Here is a 20,102-nt window from a genome sequence, read left to right on the forward strand (position 1 = left end):
ATTGCTAACTCTACCTCTGAGTTTTGCTGTCAACTGCACAACGTTTAAATAGACAAGATTAAGAAGCTTTCAGAGCTTAAGATTTCTGCCTCTGATACTTTAAAAGATATTCTTCATGGACACCTTGATGGCTCTGTGGTAAAGGGACATTTTACTAAATTTTGTTGAAATTTACAAACAATTTTGTTTTTACTTAAGACGATTTTCTGACACATCTTATACAGGCTGCTTAGTTTCTACACGATAGTATGGGCATGTAAGTGCACAGCTTGGCACTGGGGGACAAAATAATCTCTGGGGATGGATATTGAGGGACAGCCTGCCATTTGAGGCATGTGGGATCCTGGGTTTGGTCCATGGAATGGCACAAGGAGAACATTTTCGCACATGCAGACAATGGTTCAGGGCATGCCCGATGTGCCATGAACCATGTCTCTTTAATGGGAGTGAAACTTATGGGAACATGAGACCAGGAGTAGGATATTCAGCCATAGCGTCATAGAGATATACAGCATGGAAACAGACCCTTCGGTCCAATCTGTCCATGCCGACTAGATATCCCATCCCCAATCTAGTCCCACCTGCCAGCACCTGGCCCATATCCCTCCAAACCCTTCCTATTCATATACCCATCCAAATGCCTCTTAAATGTTGCAATTCTACCAGCCTCCACCATATCCTCTGGCAGCTCATTCCATATGCGTCCAAAGTTCCAAAACAATGCAACAGCATATAAAACAGTAATTGCTGCTCCTGGAATTCAAGGAAATCACCTCCAACATCTAACATATCTCAAAAAAAAAGGAGCAGCTCTTACAGCCAGAAATTTTTCCAGTCCTCCATCTTTGATTACCCAGAGCCCCTCAAGAATATTCCACTAAGATGTTAAGATCATGACTAACTTACACCTCAACTCCATTTCCCCACCTATGCTAAAACTCTCAGCACTTATCCAACAAGAAAATACCATTTTCAATCTTAAAAATTTCAATTCCGCTCCCACTCAACTCTGCTCCACATTGCGGGAGAAGAAAGCCCCCCCCCCCCCCCCACCACACCAATTTGCCAATATTTTCTGGGGGGGAAAGGAAATGCTCCCTGATCTATCTTCTAAACAGTCGGGTTCAGGTTTTAACATCACTTCCCCTTGTTCTCAATTCAAAAAGCTAAACTCTGTGGAATGATTACTGAATAAAATAAAAGGTTAAGTCACTGTAGTGCAACCAGACCCTAGGGCTCCTCAGAACAAATGAATGGATTTGTTGCCTTCCCAAATGCAGGTCATGGTGGAAGGGAGGTCGATCAGCGTTGATGGCTTTCAACTTGGCAGGATAGCACCCACACTCCCATTAATAACCCATTCTGAAAACATTCGCCTCCATACAGTGAAATCTCAGTTATACTTACGGTTAATGTGGTCAATGTAGTAAATGCCAGCCTGGGGATCGTACACTATTTCCCAGCCCAACGGCAGTTCATCGCCAACACAGTCAGCAAACGTTAATGGTTTGGTCAGTCTGAAAAAAGTAACAATGAAGTCTGTGAGGACTGCACTAAACATCTCTGGAGATCATTTAGTTTGAAAATTAAAACATCAGTAGCAACTGATAAAAGTCTCAACCAGGAAAAGGGCATTGGTCATGATGCCCCCAAGCCTCTTATGCCACTCAATTCAATTACAGCTAACGTTTCTCATTCATCCATCTCATTTCCATATCCCTACATACTTTTACCAAACAAAAACCAACTGACACGAAAGCAAATTACAATAGATCCTGGAAAATCTGTCAAAATTTCTGGAAACACTCAACAGGCCTGTTAGCAGGTGTGAAGAGAGAATTGGAGTTAAAGCTTCAGATTAATGACTTTTCTGCAGAGCTGAAGAAAAATATATGTCTCAGCTTTGACATTTTCAATTACTTTTATCTCTAATTGCTTTGAGGGGACAGGGTTCCAGGTTTCCACTACATTTGGTGTGAGGAAGTCCTTTTTGACATTTCCCCATTTTAAGGTCAGGGCTCTCCTCCCACCCCACGTTCTGGATTCTGTCACCAGGTTGCAATACTTGGTCTCTATCCAAGCCCATCAACTGCATGTGTATAAAAGGGACGTGGCACACTGCATCCATTACCAGCAGCAGCGGAACATGCATCTTCTTCGTGCTAATCAGACCTCGCTCAACCCCTGTAGTAATCCAAAGGCCACAAAAACTGGATAGGCAGCAGCAAAGTCAGGACATTGTCCCTGTGTGCAGAAAGACAGAGCCCACTATACATCCCACCATATCACCCAGAAGCTACAAAATCTTGGATTCGTTGTGGTGGATGTTATTTTCTTTCTACCTCGCAAAAAGTACTCACAGCTTACACTGGGCCACATTTTCAAACCGAAAACACATCCTCGTTCAGGGTCATTTTGTTAAGTGTTGCAGGCCATGCTGTGTGGAGGACGGGGGCAATAAAGACTAGGCCGGTGAGGCAGGGTAATGAAGCTACAGCACAAAAGTTGCACTAGTCCTTCAAACTTGAACTGGACAAAGACTGAAGATCAATCTGATCCTGTATGGCATGACTGCAAGCCATCTTGATCACAGTTTCTCCGGTGTGGGAGCTGCACGTCACAAATAAAAAAAAGGGGTCATCGCTGACACGCAGATACTTCTGGTGAGAGGGCAGGGAGCCAATGTCATTGCCAAAACCTGCATTGCTGCTGTGTGTGACAATGTCAACTCTCACATTCCCAGCAAGTTCCTACAGACTAGAGGGAGGGAGAATGGAAAGAAATGAACACCTCTCAAGTGCAGTTGCGAAAAGATCTTTCTTGCTGTGTCACTGGGGCACAATGTGCTCTCCCCACCCATCCACCACCCCCATCCCCTACCTTCGACATATTTGTTTGCATTTCAACCTGTCCAATTTTAAACAAACCATCCCTCATCTCGGCTGGAAAAACACAGCTTCAAAACGCGAGGCAAAGCGAGGTCTGTTTACAGCAAAATGTCAAGCACATTCCATTCCTCAAGGAGCAGTCTAATTACTTCCTTCACCTCTGCTATCAGCAAAACTCCTGAAGCTTTGGAATGTGCCCTTTGCTAACTGTAAAACAGTTTGCAGTGAAAAAGCAGTTTGGCTAGATTGCCATTTCAGGAAAGCACAAACGGGCAGTGAATTTACATTGACGGTATAACAACAGACATTAGCTTTCTGCACGCATTAATTAAAAGTGAATCCACATTCACTTTACATGACCATGTTGTACAAGTTTTCCCCATCGGCGAAGAAGAAAAATAAGCAGGCGTTCACTCCTCCGTTCAGGCCAAAATTCATCCATTGATCGTCATTGTCAAAAACAGATGGTTCACTCATTTATTTCATTGCCATTAATGGGAGCTAACTGTGTGCATATTCATCGAATCCCTACAACGTGGAAGCAAACCATTCGGCCCATCAAGTCCACACCACCCCTTTGAAGAGCATCCTATCCAAACCCAACGCTCTACCCTATCCCCGTAATCCCACATTTCCATGGCTAACCCACCTCACCTGCACAACCCTGAACACCATGGGGCAATTCAGCATGGCCGATCCACCTAACCTGTACACGTCCTGACTGTGGGAGGAAACCGGAGCATTCAGAGGAAACACACCTATATCCAATACCTTATTGCAACATTACACTTCAAAAATACGTCATCATTTGCAACACTTGGATAAATTTGGATGGGTTAAAAATGCTATATTCAAGTTATTTTCTTTAGTCAAGTGTAATGCAAATAGCTTACTGCAGTTTCCTCTGTTAAAGAAAGGTGGTAAGGACAAACCAGGGAACCAGAGACCAGTGAGCGTGATGTCGGTGGTGGGCAAGTTGGTGGAGAGAATCCGGAGGGACAGGATGTACATGTATTTGGAAAGGCAAGAACTGATTAGATTAGATTACTTAGTGTGGAAACAGGCCCTTCAGCCCAACAAGTCCACACCGATCCGCGAAGCGCAACCCACCCAGACCCATTCCCCTACATTTACCCTCCCACCTAACACTACGGGCAATTTAGCATGGCCAATCCACCTAACCTGCACATTTTTGGATTGTGGGAGAAAACCTGAGCACCCGGAGGAAACCCACGCAGACACGGGGAGAATGTGCAAACTCCACACAGAGAGTCGCCTAAGGCGGGAATTGAACCCTGGTCTCTGGCGCTGTAAGGCAGCAGTGCTAACCGCTGTGCTAACCACTGCGTCACCATGCCGCCCACTAGGGATAGTCAACATGGCTTTATGCGTGGGAAATCATGTCTCACAAACTTGATTCAGTTTTTTGAAGAAGTAACAAAGAGGATTGATGAGGGCAGAGCAGTAGACGTGATCTATATGGACTTCAGTAAGTCGTTCGACAAGGTTCCCGATGGGAGACTGGTTAGCAAGGTTAGATCTCATGGAATACAGGGAGAACTAGCCATTTGGATACAGAACTGGCTCAAAGGTAGAAGACAGAGGGTGGTGGTGGAGGGTTGTTTTTTCAGACTGGAGGCCTGAAGGATTGGTGTGCCACAAGGATCGGTGCTGGGTCCACTGCTTTTCATCATTTATACAAATGATTTGGATGTGAGAATAAAAGAGGTATAGTTAGTAAGTTTGCTGATGACACCAAAATTGGAGGTGGAGTGGACAGCAAAGAAGGTTACCTCAGATTACAACAGGATCTTGATCAGATGGGCCAATGGGCTGAGAAGTGGCAGATGGAGCTGAATTTAGATAAACGTCAGGTGCTGCATTTTGGGAAAGCAAATCTTAGCAGGACTTATACACTTAATGGAAAGCTCCTGGGGAGTGTTGCTGAACAAAGAGATCTTGGAGTGCAGGTTCATAGCTCCTTGAAAGTGGAGTCGCAGGCAGATAGGATAGTGAAGAAGGCATTTGGTATGCTTTCCTTTATTGGTCAGCATATTGAGTACAGGGGTTGGGAGGTCATGTTGCTGCTGTACAGGACATTGGTTAGGCCACTGTTGGAATATTGCGTGCAATTCTGGTCTCCTTCCTATCGGAAAGATGTTGTGAAACTTGAAAGGGTTCAGAAAAGATTTACAAGAATATTGCCAGGGTTGGAGTATTTGAGCTATAGGGAGAGGTTGAGTAGGCTGGGGCTGTTTTACCTGGAGCGTCAGAGATCGTGGAATGACCTTATCGAGGTTTATAAAATCATGAGGGGTATGGATAGGATAAATAGATAAAGTCTTTTCCCTGGGGTCGGGGAGTCTAGAACTAGAGGGCATAGGTTTAGGGTGAGAGGGGAAAGATATATCAAAGAGACCTAAGGGGCAACTGTTTCACTCAGAGGGTGGTGCGTGTATGGAATGAGCTCCCAGAGGAAGTATTGGAGGCTGGTACAATTACAACATTTAAAAGGCATCTGAATGGGAGGGATATGGGCCGGGTGCTGGCAGGTGGGATTAGTTTGGATTGGGATATCTGGTTGGCATGTGGACGAGTTGGACCGAAGGGTCAGTTTTGTGCTGTACATCTCTATGACTCTATGACCACAGTTGTCTTATTTCTTTTTATACATTCATGCTGTGTGGGTATGTGTCAGCATCTATTGACCATCCCTAACGTAATTTTTAATTTCTATGAGAAAATTATTCGCAAATAAATGAAATAACATTAAGCAAGATGGGGTCACATTTCCACATTGCAACTTTTCAAATCTACTCATGGCCATTCCCATAAAAAGGCAGAACAAAGCAACATTCCCTCAGAGAAAGTGAGGACTGCAGATGCTGGAGATCAGAGCTGAAAAATGTGTTGCTGGAAAAGCGCAGCAGGTCAGGCAGCATCCAAGGAGCAGGAATGAGGCTGTAGGTATAGGTTTCAGAAGCAGCACAGTCTGGCTCTTATGAAGTGGCAGAACTGAGCAGCTACAGCCATGACGGTGTGTCACAGGATGGTCTCCCCCAAGTAAGAAGTGTATAATGTATGTGGAAAATAAAACATAAGTAGATGTGCACCGCATAGTTCGATTTCAAAAGACAGCTTCAGAGCTCAAAAGGATTGAAAAGTAACGTGTACCCTTGATAAATAAGCTTTCACAGGCAAAAGTATATTTGGGACAACATATTTCATTGTGCAGTCCTTTAACCAAATTATTGACTAACTTATTTTCAGCAGACTAATAGGTTGCAACGAGAGAATTTACACTAAATATTTAAACCTAAAGATCGAATACCTGACACCTGAAACCACAATAACTTTCTCTCATGAATTTTTCTCTGATATCATAACGTTCTTATTCAATTTAAACAGGTTAACACCTTTAATCAAATTAAACAACAGAAAGCATATGCCAGTGCGACTCTTAACAGCAAATGTTAGCATTGTCATTCTAACCCACCTGTAACACAGTTTGAAGGGGTACAACTGTTCAAAATTGCCAAAACATACCACTCAACTTAAATAAACACCACTCAATTCCTGATCTCATTACAGCCTTCATTCAAACATGAACAAAAGAGCTGAATTCCAATGATGAACTCCAGCTTTCGATTTCGTACAATATGAAGGAACTCTGGCAAAATTGAAATCAAGAGGACTCAGAAAATTCTCCACTGGAGAACACAAGATGTATGTGATTGCTGGAGACTAATTATCTTAGGGCTAAGATATCGCTGCAGGAACTCCTCAGGATGGTGCCCCGAATACAGTCATCTTCAGCTGCTTCCGAGGCATGGGCGTTCACTGATGACTCCAGCACTCAGTATCAATCTTACGATTCAACTCTACAAATCATAAGGACAGTGCATCCCAACCTAGACAAAACCCAGGCTTCAGTTGATAAACAACACAGTTGAAATACACAATGCTCAGTCAACAGCCATCTTTAGCAAGAGATTTAGCTGTAGCTCTTTTGATGTCCAACAACATTAACCACTGAATTCCTGACAATCAATGTCCCAGGGTTACCATTCAGCAGAAATTCAACTGGGCCAGCCATAAAAATACTGTCACCTCCACAGGAAGAGAGAGAGTGGAACCTGGTAAAGTCACTGGTTTAGCACTCCAGGAAACGCTCCCGGAAGTGGGAATCAGGTTTTGCTGTGGTAGTTCATGGAACTAGTCTCAGACGTGATGGTCATAAAACCAACTTACCTGTGACTAATGTTGGTTCTTAACTGCTCTCTGAAATGGCCTATCAAGCTTCTCAGTTCTATAGCAGCAACTCCCCAAAGCCTATCCGCCATCTAGAAGGCACAATGCAGGAGCATGATGGAGTACTCCCCACTTGCCTGGATGGATGCAGCTCCAATAACATTCAAGAAAGCTTGGTGGTAACTAGGACAACGTAGTCCACTTGACTGGCATCCCAGCGACCAACTTAGCCATTCACTCTCTCCACCACAACACAGTAGCAGCAATGTTTCACCAAGGCTTCTCTAACAGCACCAAATCCACAATCTCTACCAAATAGAGGGACGAGGGCAGTAGATGTGTTACCATGCACAATACACTATCCTGACTTAGAAACAGCCCATTGTACCTACACTGCTTCTGGGGCAAACCCCTCAAACCCATTTCATGAGAAATACGGACAATGTACTAGCACTACAAGGTCAAGGTGGTATCTCACCATCACATACTCAAGGGCAATAGAGACGGGCAACAAATGCTTGCCAAGTCCAGCAATTCCCACATCCAATTAAGGAATGAATAATCTGTAGTATTTATGAACAAATGTTACGAAGTGGCATCAAATTGATAAGAACTATAGAATCCTTACAGTGCAGAAGCAGGTCATTTGATCCATTGTATCCACACTGACCCTCCAAAGAGCATCCCTGCCAGACCCTCCCCCTGTGACCCAGCACCTCCCATGGCTAATCCATTTATTAGCCAGCACATTCCTAAACACCATGGGCAATTTAGCATGGCCAATCCACCTAACCTGCACATCTTGGATCTTAAACAGTAAAATGGATACTGACTCAGTAGATTTAAGTTGTCGAACATTTGGTCACCCCGACATGGGTAAATCATTTCATTCTTTTCGATTGTCCACCACTGCTCACCAAGAATTGGCAACTAGGTTTTATATTTTGCAAAATGAAAAATTGACATCTCCTCGACTGGAAAGGCAAACAAACATTGAGCGACTCACTTGTATTTGCGAGCAAGCAGCAGCTGGGTAAGGTGAGCCCAGCTTTAATTTATGTGGCAACCTAAACCTGCCAACCTTTCACAGGCAAGGAACGTAAGACTGAGTCAGACAAGTTATGAGGGCTGGTGAGCAGAAGCTCGGTCAACAAACATTAAAACTGGGGAAAAAAGGTGGGTAGCTCCAAAGCATATCAACCTTTTAAAACTCAGAATTGGCACAGGCCTATCTCACGTTACTCTTTATGAAAGCACGCTGCACGCAAATTGCACATTTACTGCATTACAACAGTGACTGCACTTACAAAAACATTGGTTCTGAAGTGCTTTTGGATGTTCTGAGGATGTAAAAGATCGTTCTAAAGAAGAGTCACTTCAGACTCCAAGCATTTCTCTCTCCATGGATGCTGCCAAAACAGAGGGAAAAGAACCCCCATTCATCTTCAAAATAGAGCCCCCATCTACAAACAAGATAGCTCTGCTGCACCAATTTAAAGCAGGGAGCAGATTTTATTGCTTTCCCCACCTCAGGGCGGAGTCCCACTTTCCGGATTGTTGGCCATCTGAAAGGCTAGCACCTGGGTAGCCCCTGCAGTGGCAGGCAGGGAGCAGCTTGCAGTGCCACCAAACTGAGGAGCTCAGGGAAGTCTGAATCTGCGCATCTCGGCATGGGCTCTGGGGCAGGGAGCGCAGAGGTCACGAGGCACATGGGAAAGGGATATAGTTTTGGAGCTGAAAATGTGTTGCTGGAGAAGCGCAGCAGGTCAGGCAGCATCCAGGGAACAGGATCTGCAGACCTCACTTTCTCCATATAGTTTTGGAAGCAAGTTCACAAAGGCCTACCTCAGAGCCCTTGGCCAACAGCAGCTAAAGCTACCAGCGCTGTCCCCAGGGGGAATACAAAATCAGTGGTGGCACAATGAGGTCCTTCAACGCCCATTAATGGGACTTGAGAGTCTGAATTGGTGAGAGGATGCATGGATTATCTGAAGTCACTCCCAACCACCATAAAATCACCAATGGGTCAGGGTGAGGTCAGTTACATTGGCTGCAAATGTTAGATCTTGAACGTACAATGTGTATGACTTTTGTTCTTCATTTGCACATTCGTCTCTTGTTTTGAAATAATCGTTTAACAATTTAATCTCAAAGCAAGCAATTACTTACAGCAGGTAGGAAAAATCCCAAGGGCCCTAACTTCACTTGAAGGTTTTGAAGCAATTTGTAGCAAGACTGCTCTGTTCGACATCACGTGTTCATTAGAAAATGTTGATGGAAATATTTGAGGCTAGTGAAGAGATACTCTGAAGTAAAGAGACTTGCTAAAGGCACGCTCAGAATCAAGTCAATAAATCTTGAACAAAAAGAATTTTTAAACACATTCAAATGAAAAGGATCCAGTCTGTGTTGGACATAAATGGTTTCTCACTTCGAGTTGGCCCTTTTCTGTAAATCACAATCACTTATTAAAGAAACTGACAGCTCTGAAAGTGCTCACACAGCCAGATCTTTGAGAGATACCCCAGTTCAGTCTCATTCCTGCTACATTTTGACCACGGGCCCTCACTATTTCTCATCACTGTGAGATAGGGAAAGAGTGAGTCACTCTGCTGAGCATTCCCAGGCCCACTCTCCGGCCTGAATTGTCAAACCAATATCTTATTCCTTCATCTTCTGAAGAGAGTACAGGTGCAAATTAAATGCCAGACTTCTCTCACAATGAGTAATGATGCAGTCTGGCTACACTTGTTGCATTGAGCAAAATTCCACTTCCATTAAGTACAACCGCATGTTCTGAGAAGTTAACATTCTCAGGCATCCAGAACACTCCTCTCCGCACCGTTGTCCCATCCCCCATTTTATAAGTTAGCATTTTGTGACTTGAATTGTGGGGAAGTATCCAATTCACTTGATTGTAAAACTCACCATGTTATGGTTTGATAGCCATGTCCAGCATGAAGTAAAAGTGTGACATTTGTTCAACTTACTTTGAACAACTTGGAGCCTCTTTGCATAAAGTGATCCCCAACTTCCTGGGCATTCGTACTCATTTGAACTTTTGTCAATTGGAAAAGCTCAGCATAATATAAACGGACACAAAGGGTGCTCAAGGTTGGTAGCAGTCCTACACCTATACTGCTCAACAGATTAACCACTAACCACATGCAGCTTACTGCATTTGACCAGTAAATAAACAATGAATAATCAACACCGATTAAGTGATTTCCATACCCATTCACATGGTAACATGGTTAAATGAAAAGCAGAATGTGTAACTGGTTTGTGAATTGTGAGTGCTTTAGACACTGAAAGGCATTAGACACCTGTTGAATAAGCATACATGAGTGAACAGCCATTTTTTGTGGCCACTTTATATACAGCAAGCTCAAGAATTTCAACAGATGGGAAAGGAGATGGTAGGATGCCACTTTCATACATCTATATGTATCTCGCACAGAAAAACGTCTCTGCCCATAGCAAACATTTCATCTGCAAGTTACTACCCGATTTCTGCATATATAACAGGGAGTGCCACTGGCCTCATTGCATATTTGCAGCAGAACACAGACCTTTGTATTCTTTCTGGACGTTAATTCATTATAGGCGAATGGTTTACATTTTTATCATCTCCCGTTTTGAAAGCTGTCTGAAAGATTCTTCGTGTTATCGGAAAAATGTTATCAAGCAGAAGAGGATGTTGCCGGGTTGGGAAGGTTTGAGTTATAAAGAAAGGCAGCTGAGAGGCAACCTGATAGAAGTTTATAAAATGATGAGAGGTATCGGTAGAGTTAATGGGAGTTGCCTTTTCCCGGAGGATGGAGGATTTCACGACTAGGGGCACATTTTTAAGGTAAGAGAAGAGAGATTTTTAAAAAGACATAAGAGGTTAATTTTTTTACACAGAGGATGGTTTGCGTGGCGAATAAACTTTCTGAGAAAATGATGGACGCGAGTAAAATTACAATGTTTGAAAGACATTTTGATAAGTATATGAATAGGAAAGGTTTGCAGGGATATGGGCCAGGGCCAGGGCCAGGGACAGGTAGGTGGGAGTTAGTCTAGTTTAGGATTATGGTCGGCATGGACTGGTTGGACAAAAGGGTCAGTTTCCATACCTAAGACTCTATTGAAGACGACAAATTGCAGATTTGAAATCTTTGACAGGAAACACTCTCATTTCTCCTCCACATCTGTTTAAAAACTAGAGAGAGAAAGAGAGACGAGACTGCTGATGCCAATGAGCAGGAAAATCCCTGGTCCTTCAAGCAAAGTGTTCAATGTCATCCAGTAACAGTGAAACGTGTTGCTTGCCCTATTGCCCCAATTACAACTCCAGTAACTAAAATGGATGATAGTGTCTTGATTATGGTATCGAGTTAGCAATCCAGAGAAGGAGTTCAAATTCCATGGTGACTCGTTAAAAATTTGAATACAATTAAAACAACTTTGTAACCATAAGCTGTCAGACTTTTGTTTTTAAAAAAACTCATTCACTAATATCCTTTGGAGAAGGAAACCAGCTATCCTGACCAAAACCTGTCTAAATCTCAAACTGATGACTCAATGACTTTATGATGTCTATTAGATCTGATTCCTTATAGTGTGGAAACAGGCCCTTCAGCCCAACAAATCAATTCCAACCCTCCGAAGAGTAACCCACCCAGACCCATTCCCCTAACTAATGCACCGAACACTACGGGCAATTTAGGATGGCCAATTCACCTGCACATTTTTGGACTGTGGGAGGAAACCGGAGCATCCAGAAGAAACCCACGCAGACACAGGGAGAATGTGCAAACAGAGAGTCACCCGAGGCAGGTATTGAACCCGGGCCCATGGTGCTGTGAGGCAGCAGTGCTAACCACTGAGCTTCCGAGCTCACTTGGAGCATCTTTTAGACAGCAGAAATATTAACTAGAAATCACATGGACACCTCTTCCAGGAATCCTTGTGGAGTCCACACAGGATCAGGACGGGATCACAGCTCGAATCCTGGGACCTGCTTTGCTGTGAATGAAGATTGGTTGCAAATATTAATAAATAAGAGGTGACACACAGTCACTGAGCACAGATCTCTAATACAGACTCTTGACAATGGGCTTTGGACACCCAGAGCATAGGGAATGGGTCTGGGTGGGTTACTCTTCGGGGGTCGGTGTGGACTTGTTGGGCCGAAGGGCCTGTTTCCACACGCTAGGGAATCTAATCTAATCTAATCAGAACACACCATGGGCCAGGTTAAGCGGAGGAGTTGCGACGATGCTACTGCAGTAGTTAGAAATGAAAGCAAGTAGTGGGGTTTGCACACCATCCCAGGTGGGGTTTAGAAGGATGAGCTGAAAGCAAACAAAACATAGAACTTGCTAGAGAAACTCACCAGCATCTGTGGTGAGAGAAACAGAGTTAACGCCTATGTCCAGTGACCCTTAATTAGCAACTAGGAAAAGGTGGCATATTTACTGGAGATGAGGGGTGGGGGCAGAAAGGATTATGCAAAAGGATAGAGAGAGAGTTCAGAGGCAGAGGGGCAGACAGGCTGACAGTTATGAACATGAAGGGATGGATAACAATGTGTCAGGGCAGGAGAAAAGCTGATTATGGGGGACCATAAGTGAGTAATAATGGGTTGATTGTGCTGAAAGCAGCCCACATGATATCTGGTGTATGGGGGTGGGGAAAGGATATGTAAGAGGGTGCTCGGGCCCTAAAAACGTTGAACTCAATGCTGGGTCCTGAAGGCTGCAGGGTGCCCAAGTGGAAAAAAAGAGATAATGTTCTTCCAGCTTGCGCTGAGCTTCATTGCAGCACTGCAGCAAGCCCAAGACGGAGATATTGGCAAGAGAACATGGTGGTATTGCAAAGGTCTGCCTTTCCATCCCTTCGTCTGCCCATCTGCTGGTCTCTCTCGGGGCTCCATCTCCACCTATCACTTTGTCCTTTACTCTTCAGCACATGTACATTTCCCTAGCTCCTTCTGGTTCGGAAGAAGGGCCACTGGACCAAAATATTGGCTCTGCTTTCTCTCCACAGATGCTGCCTGACCTGTTGAGTTTGACCAGAACTTTCTCTTTCAGCTTTCCGGCATCCAGAGTTCTTGGCATGTATTGAGGGGGAAGCAAAGATCCCACTGGGGTTTATACACCATTGTTGAATATTGTATTCCAGTTAGAAGGAAGATATGAAGAAGTGGGACACTGGTGATGAGCATGCCCCCGAAGCAAAGTTTGTGATGTTTTAGCTTATGCCTTTGCCGGTCTCAAAGTTATAGTTCTGCAGTGATTTATTTGTGTGTTCCACAAGACCCCTCACATGATTCAGAATTGAATTATTATTTAATTTGAAAAGAATTTAGTGAGGAAAACTACCCTGCTCAAATCAAGTGGATGGCAGCAGATACATATATACATAACATACAGAGAATCAAATTATTTAAGCCATTAAAAACACCAGGGGATGAAACTGTGGTGCAATTGCCATGCTGTAAAATTCTAAAAGGGTGTAAATTAGGAAAAACTAAGAACAATGTCTTTCAGCTCAGAAGGGGAGGATGCATTTTAAGCCAACAACAGGAAAGGCAGACGTGACACAATGCAGGACTGGTATGACGTTAGTTCAGAGAACAGATTGTTAAGGTATTTAGTAGAATTGGGAAAACATGGGAAATGGTTGTACGTTTGGGTGTTAACAGCCAATAGAAAGGTTCAAACTTCAGAACTAATGAGCTACGGCAAAGACAGAGATATCAGAAGCTCCGGTTAGAGCTCCATTAAGGAAAATGCTTTAAAGGGAAGAAGCAAATTGAGAATGGTACTAATTGCTTGTCAGACCATCAGGAAGAGAAAAGGGTTTGCTCAATAGCCCTCAGCATTAGGTTAGTATGCTATTGGACTCAGAAAATGACAAAAAACAAATAACTTAGGCAGTCATTTTGGGAGATTTCTTTTCAACTAGTCGGCAGCAGTTTAAGTACAATGACCTCGTAGAATATTTAATGGATGCAAGATTAGGATTGATCTCAACCAACAAAGATATGAAGGGTCTTCAAATTCAAGACCCACAACATTTCAGCATAATCAGTCAGGATACACATTGTGCCTGATCTCATCCAAGATTCCAAAGGATGGCAGCAACAGCATTGGATCGCTTACTAGTCAATGGGTTCCTCAAACGATTCCAACAAAAAGAGATCCACAAACAGAGAGGCTCTGCCTGAGTAGAGGGGGATTAGAAAAAAAAAACAAGATTTTGTTTTAAATTGCTGCAGGATCCAAGGTATTGCAGATCATTTACCCTCACATCTGTAGTGGAAGCTATTATTGAAAGCATTTTATCAGCACCTAAACCAATCAGGAGAAGTCAAACTTGGTTTTGGAAGAAATAGACCACTGCTCACAAATCCATTGGAATTCTCCAAGAAGCTAACACAATGGTAAGTCTTAAGCACACTTTCAAAAAGAATCTGAGCAAATTCTGAAATGGAGTTACAAATCGCGATATGATTTATGCATCAGCAGCAAACTAACGAACACAATTGCACACGACCACAGCAACAGAAAACAGGAGGTGGTGATGAATTACTTAATCCATCAGGAGGATGGATCCTGTTCTGGTTCATTTTTTGTTTTATTTCATATTCCCAGCATGCATTGTACTTGCGCTTTGGTGGTCAGGAACAGACCTTATTTCCATTAGAGAAAAAAATTGAGAGAGAGAGCAAGAGATCAGGTTTCACACAAAAGACAAAAGACAATGGGTAAAAATAGGGTAAGTTACTTATTGCATTCTGATCAAATTTTGGAGGATACAGTCTCAAAATCAACATATCTCAAGTGAGACCAGAAAGCAGATGCAATTCCCACTTTCACCAGCCACTTCCATAAACAGAAGCTAAAATGTTTCACACAGACAGACATTCCACCCACCAAGTCTGTGCCAGTCCTTTGGAAGTGCCATCTTTTTTGTCCCACATCTCTCCTCCAAACCCATAGCTGTGAAACATCCTCCTTTTCTAAGTAGCCATGATCAAAAATAGACTTCTCACTTCATAAGAGCAGTCAAAACAGATACAGCCACAAAGTGCTTAGCAATCCTGTTTAAAGGAATCAAGAATATCTCCAATCGACAAAACAATTGATCTGAAAAGGACTTGAAAGAAGCAGAACCTTTATTCTGTTAATTATATCATTTGTCTATCCAGAATATAGTAACAAATCAACAGCTTCCCTTCTGATCACTTAACATACCATGCAGATATATTTTGAAATCCCATTGCAAATGTTACTGTTGAACTTGCTTCCACTATCCTTTCAAACAATGCATTGCAGATCATCATAATTTTAGTGCATTAAAAGGAAATGATAGTCAGTGAAAGAGCCAGAGGGGACTATTTAAATCTGTGTTCTCTGGTTACCAACTCTACTCTAATTAGAAATAAGTTCTCTTTCTTGCAATATCAAAGCCCCTCATAACCTGTTACATTCCTCATTAAATTTCACCTTACATCCTCTCATCTGGTTAACACAATGGTTTATGTGATATATACAATTCAGCCTTAGTAGTAAAACTGACCAGAGAGAGTTTCAAAAATACGGCTTGGAAAGTCGGATTGAAGCTCTGAAAATTCGAGAAATTCCCCTGGAAAGCTTTGGAGAATATTAACATATTGTACATGCAGTGGGAAAATCATCCACAAGGATTGAGCACAGTGCAAGAAGTTACATGCGATTTCTGAAAGCAATGGGCTTAGTGTTTCTTTTCCAGTTCATTGCCTGTTTTAAAGGTGGGAGATTGAAAAAACAAAGGGTGGAAGCTTTAAATGTATACAGACTCTGAATTTAAGCAACTTAACCAAGCAAGGAAGTCCAGGCTTTCTCGTTATATCCAGAACTGTGGAAAAGCATCTTTAAAAGTTTCTTTTTTGCTTTTATTCAGGGAATTGGACATTCAGTGAAGAGAAAGAAGTAAACAGCAAGAGAAAGGACTGAAGCAAGTAAAAGAAGATTTCAGTTGTAGCAATCTCCCAGGCAACTAGACACAACTTGGCATTGGACTAGAAGAATTCATCAAATTTGAATAAGCACTTTGTGATATTAAAAGGCAGAGAATGTCGTAACAGAAGTTGAAACACCCTCAAACACAGCCAAGACGTTGTTAGAAATTTTACAGAAATTAAGAATAGTTCCATCAACTGCACATAATACAACTAACCAAGGCGTCTAAAAGACTTTTAATTTGCTTCATTGAAACATTTGCATATTCAGGATTAACATTAACAGAGGATAACATAACATGATAATTTAAAATAAGCAGATTCAACTAAGGTTTAAATGATTAACATGTAGGTGACATAGTGGCTCTGGAAAAAACCTACGAGAAAGATCATCGATTTGAAATGCCAACTCTGTTTCTCCCTCCTCGGGTGCTGCCAGACCTCCAGAGTTACTCCAGCCATTTTTAATGTTCCTTTCAGATTTCCAGTGCCCACGGGGTTTTCTTTTGTAAAACTGAAAATGGTAAAGTTACAGGCAACAATGGCTTCTTCCAGTTTGTTCTCTGGATACGGTTAACATGGCAAGACCACATTCAATGCCCAGCTCCACCATCCTGAGATGTTTTTGAGATATTTCATATGATACTCGTTCAGCAAAATCAAATCAGGAGATAAAAACTATTCAGTCCAATGTCTCAAAGAATGTGGGGATTCATAGAAGTGAATGACTTATCAGGAAATAGATTATCCACTCACCTGAAGGGGAAGTTTTTTATAAACCAACTTTTGCCAATATTTATAGCTATGATCATAGATTCGGGTGCAGAGTTCAGAGACAACGTGTTACTTTGACTTTCAAAATTCTTTACTGAATGAAAATGAAATGTGGGCCATTTCATTGCAGTCAAAAATGTTTCTTTCCCTTTAAAATATGCACAGGGAAGGGGATATCTGAACATCTAAACATTGCTGAGACAACAGATCAAAATGCCCACTCAATTTATAGGAGATGCAGCGATTGCCCCTCTGGGATGAAGGGCTGGACAGTCAGTGAGCCAAGTTGTCCAAATCCCAATCACTACAGTTCAATTGTTTGAACATCACATGAGAACAGGTAGCATCAAAGTGGAATCCCACCCTATGATGTGAACACACAACAGTCTAGTTTGGCAGACCCAAGCAAGCCATGTGAGCCAGGAACCAGAGAGAGAGAGTGATAGCAATTCAAGTGTTTGTGCCTTCATAAGAAAGAAGAAAAACTAGAGAGGGGAATGGAATGTTACATGGGATATGTGTAACAGTGTAAATTGTGAGGGTTATGCAAAGCTAGCAGTGAAGATATGCTTCAAGAAGCAAAGCTCAAGCATATTTAGAGCAAATGACCAAAAGCAGGTAAAGCTAAGTCAGGAAATCAGCTGACTGTTAACCATGGCCCAATGGATAGCATCCGCACCTCTGAATCAGGAGTAAACTTCAGACACTGTGGCACATAATCCAAGCGGACACCTCATTTCAGCAATGCTCTCACAGCTAGTTGAAAAGATCCCATGACACTATTTACAGAAAGGAGCAGCTCTTCCTCAGTGTCCAAGCTAATATATATTCCTTAAAACAAAGTTACTAAGAGAGGTTATCCGATTATCATCACATTCCCGTTTGTGGGATCTTGCTGTGCATAAAATTATTTGCCACATTTTCTACATTTGTGCCCACACTTCAGAAGAGCTTTACTGACGGTGAAGAATTCGGGGGCATTCTGATATCATGCAAGATATGACCTGAACGTCCCTTCCTTCCAACAGATAAATCATGGGGGTTGGGTTTTCTATGTTGAGAATACATAGCAAATAATGAATAAATGAGGGTTTTTCCAAAACAGTAGCAAACGTATTACCAATGATGAACTAGCAATCAGGGAGCAGCTCTCTGAAGCAAAAGGTGTCTCGAACTCATGACTGTGCCAAAGTTGGAATGATGCAAACATCAGCAAGAGATGGTTGATCAGTTCATTAACTCAGAAGGAGTCATGACATCACAGAGTAGACAAATTCTGAAGGATTCAGTTATGAAAAGACATCAGAAGAAAAATTATGAAAGGCAATACGGGTTTACTCCTGGGCTGCTGGTTATGTGTGCGCCTTCACTATATGATGTGACAATTGTCACTCATGATTGGGGTAACTTTCAATTTTCTCACTTGGGAAGTAACCTGGCAAAGGCAATGTATTTGTCATTTTACTGAAAAACTGGATTGATTAATTGAACAGCTCTCCAGTTTTCTGGGAGCATTCAGCCATCAGCAGCAGCCTTAACATGTAGTTGTCACTCCATTCAATATGCTGTGACACAAAACCCACCAGAATCGTTAACTGTGAGTCACTACATCAGGTCACCATCTGTACAGATGGAGATTTCATATTCATTTTAAAAATGGTGCAGAGTTCAGATTGACGAGATGAACCTTCCAGGCAACTTCAAAGAGGTGTTGGGTAGTACCCAACATTTAGTATTCTGCAAAGACTCCATTAACACACTGGTGAATAAGTGGAAGAGTTCCAGTTATCTGGAAACTTCTGAGCTAGCTCATGCTGAAGGGTATTCTTCTGAGCCAGATACATCTTTGGACCAGAACATTTTCAAAGTGCTCTCCCATTCATCACTGGATAATCTGGAACTTATACACCAACAGCAGCATAACTTATTCCAACATTTCAATTGCATCTGTATGAAATTTAATGTATGTGGTTGGATTTTGCCATCTGACAAATGTTGCCTGCACTTTACCTCAATAAAAGGTAAATAGCCTTGAAGGCACAGTAACACAAGCTGTTCAACAGAGCAACAATCAGATGGAAGGGGTTCAATGTAAGCATAGGTTTCATAAACTTCGCTTGTATTCCCTTGAGGACTGAAGGTGACCTAATCACCACGTTAAAAATGAAAGAAGGATTCAATAGAGAGAAACAAAAACAGAGAGATTTTCCCCCACAAAAATCAAATTCAATTTAAATCAATTCAAATTTTCAGAAGTTTTTTTTTATTAGGTAAGGGTACAAAGGGAAAGAGAGCAAAAAGGAACTCCGATTTGGATCAATCATGTTCCAATTGAATCATGAAGGATCACAACCTCAATGGCCTATTCCTATTCTGATATTCTCAATTGGAAATGGCCCAAAACATTCAACAAGTCAGCAATCAGCACATTGACTTTTTGAGGTGATTCACAGCTCCAAATTCACTACTATGAGTGGTTTTTATTTCAAATTAAATCACAGGACATGGGTTAGGTCAACATTTATTACACATCCCTAACTGCTCAGAGACAGAGGCACTGTAGACCACTGTATGAAATTTAACGTATGTGGTTGGAGTCAAATATGCTCACGGGAAATTTCCTTCCCTAAAAGGACTTTGTGAACCAGATGGGTTATGATGACAGTCAACAGCAGTTACATGGTTGGCATTAGGCCAGCTCTTCACTGAATTCAAATTTCACCACCAACCATAATGGGATTCAAACTTACGTCCCTAGAACATGAACCTGGGTTAATTAACCAAGTCCAGTGACATTACATTGTGCCACTGCCTCCCTTTGAAACCACATCCAGCAACATGAACAGTGAAAGTGGAAAAAAGTTCCGATAGAATTCCTCCACCACTTTAATGAAATAATTCATCCACTTTCAACAATTAGCACATTCTTTAAAGAGGCCAGAGGAATTCTGTGCACTGGGTAAACACATTCATCATTCATAATCACAGAGCGCAATGTTTAATCCAATTGTGTTGGACCATCACATAGAAAGGTTTACTCTGCAGCTATGAACAGTAAAGGAATTCTGATCTCTTTCCTCAAACCTTTCCAATCCATCAGCACCGGTTTGTTGAAAACAAAAAGCTGCTATTTTTGTTACAACTCCATCCACCAGCTGCGAAGGACTGGATTGTGTCAATCTCACCGCAAAAACGAC

General features: G+C 42.2%; 1 protein-coding gene across 1 annotated transcript in view; it reads right to left on the reverse strand.

Moving 5' to 3' along the window:
- Positions 1-20,102, reverse strand: part of wwc3 (WWC family member 3) — a 187,234-nt gene that overhangs the window by 104,749 nt on the left and 62,383 nt on the right. The window contains exon 2 of the mRNA XM_043700448.2: positions 1,408-1,517. Coding sequence (XP_043556383.2) covers positions 1,408-1,517 — 110 coding nt within the window. The remainder of the gene's footprint in view (positions 1-1,407; positions 1,518-20,102) is intronic.

This window comes from Chiloscyllium plagiosum, unplaced genomic scaffold (assembly GCF_037043375.1).
Source record: "Chiloscyllium plagiosum isolate Xiang-an unplaced genomic scaffold, Cpla_swu_hap1 HiC_scaffold_12, whole genome shotgun sequence".
Lineage (NCBI taxonomy): Eukaryota > Metazoa > Chordata > Chondrichthyes > Orectolobiformes > Hemiscylliidae > Chiloscyllium > Chiloscyllium plagiosum.